General features: G+C 36.1%; 1 protein-coding gene across 1 annotated transcript; it reads right to left on the bottom strand.

The window, feature by feature from the left end:
* Window positions 1-317: 317 nt before the first annotated feature.
* LOC106082792 (vesicle transport protein SEC20) lies at window positions 318-1,689 on the bottom strand. Its single transcript, XM_013245524.2, has 2 exons — window positions 1,486-1,689; window positions 318-1,359 (listed from the first exon to the last, which is right to left on the bottom strand). Exons 1-2 carry the CDS (start codon window positions 1,564-1,566, stop codon window positions 739-741), a joined length of 702 nt encoding a protein of 233 aa, XP_013100978.1. The 5' UTR covers window positions 1,567-1,689; the 3' UTR covers window positions 318-738.
* Between the last annotated feature and the right edge of the window lie 220 nt (window positions 1,690-1,909).

Raw genomic sequence — 1,909 nt, 5'->3', positions numbered from 1 at the left:
CATTTCAATGATATTAAATACGCTTAATTGAAAACATCGGAAAATTGAAACCAATTTTTCGTATTTAGCTGTTTTTAGATAAGCGAAAACAATTTGGCAAAGGAAAACTATGGTATAAGAAATCTATGTATTATATATGCTTACCATCGTACTAAATACTTGATTGTTGCTAGAATTCATAATTTGGATGGCGTTTCTAACATGGTTTCCGTACTTGCAATTATCCCCAAGTTCTACACAAATTTTCTCTTATCCATACATAGTTTCTCTAACAAATGAAAAAATAGGTAAATGAAAATGTAAACAATGGGTATAGATTATCATTAATTAAATAAATATAATTTAAAATATAATTTTATTTAAGTTTCTTTTTAGTTTAGAACTACATTTAAGCTGATTTTTTTATTATTAGTTTGTGTTGTGTTTCTTTAACCTACATATACAAATGCATACACTAAAACAATTTGTTTTCATTTAGCTTTTTTTAGATTCCCTAAACAAAACAATCTTGGAACGAAAGGAAGGATTAATTTTCCCATGCAGAAAACGAACCCTGAGAGGCCAGCCTTTTGTCATCAGTCGTCATTCATTCATTAATTCTTCATCTCCATAGCTACAAACTTGTGGAATTATCGGCAGCATACCTAGCCAATGTATAGTATGTAGCGGCAGCATCATCATCATCATCATCAAGGGTACATACATACATACTATGGTGACTTGCTGTATCGAATGCATCTAAAACAATCGCTTGTGGATTATGTAGAAGACACAGGCCAAGAAGAAAGCAAATGCAAAGAATAATAACATCTTATCGGTACATTCACGTCGTCCATATTTCTTGAGCAGTTTGCCCGATTGTGATATTGTGCCAGCGGTGTTGGTCAGTTCATCTCGTGTGGCCTCCACATTTTGTGAGGAGGCTACCAAATTCTCCAATGTTATGGCACTCTTCTGTGTCGTCTCGGACAGATGCCTCGAAATGGCAAGCATTTTTTCGGTGACATTGTTTTCTTGCGATACCAAATTGCCACGATTGTGACGTGTCGCTGTTCCACCGCCACCTCCCCCCACATGACGTTGTCTGAGGTCAGTTTCTCCTGTAATGGCCATTAATTCATCACGATTTGCCTTTTCTATTTCCAGCATTGTGGCCACATTGGCCTTGCGGAAGGCCTGCAAGACTTTGGAAAATTGTTCCCTTTGTGTGTCGACCTCTTTAGATAGAGCAGGGTCGCCGGTATCTCTCGCCCAATCATTGAGCCGATCGATATTTTTCCTTAAAGCAGCTAATTTTGCACGCCCAGCCTCATTGAGAGCCTCCAATTCTTGTATGGAACCACGATATGCTACGATGTCCTTTCGAAAATAGTCAAAAGTCAATTAATTAGTCATAGAATATTGAGAGAAGGGTCTAGGGTGGTAACATGAAATTTTTCTTCTGTTGCCCAGCCACTCATTGGTTTGTTGTCATCACTCACTCACCTGTATAATGGCTTTGGCCTGAAGATTGTTATCAATTAACTCCTGTCTTATAGACTGAAGTGTGTACTTTTCTATATTCATTTTGAACGGAATGAATTTGTGGACAATTTATTAATTTTAAGCTTTTTCTTTGGTCAAATCAACAAAATTAAACAATAACAACACACACACATCGTACACGTACACAGTGACAGCTCTTGACGATATTAAAATCGACATTTCGAAACATCGAAAATCAAGTAATCGATTTTCAAGTTGAAAAGTCGATTTCCATATTGCTTTGTCAAAATCTTGTTGCTTCAAGTAGCGGGATTCTGTGGACTTTAATCGATAACCGACTAAAGATATATTCACTAACGCCACGACGAAAAACAATATTTTTTGTGATGACAATAGGTTTTAAAGTAAAAAAACTTAATGATTT

This window comes from Stomoxys calcitrans, chromosome 2, assembly GCF_963082655.1.
Source record: "Stomoxys calcitrans chromosome 2, idStoCalc2.1, whole genome shotgun sequence".
NCBI lineage: Eukaryota > Metazoa > Arthropoda > Insecta > Diptera > Muscidae > Stomoxys > Stomoxys calcitrans.
This window is presented reverse-complemented; position numbering and strand designations above follow the sequence as displayed.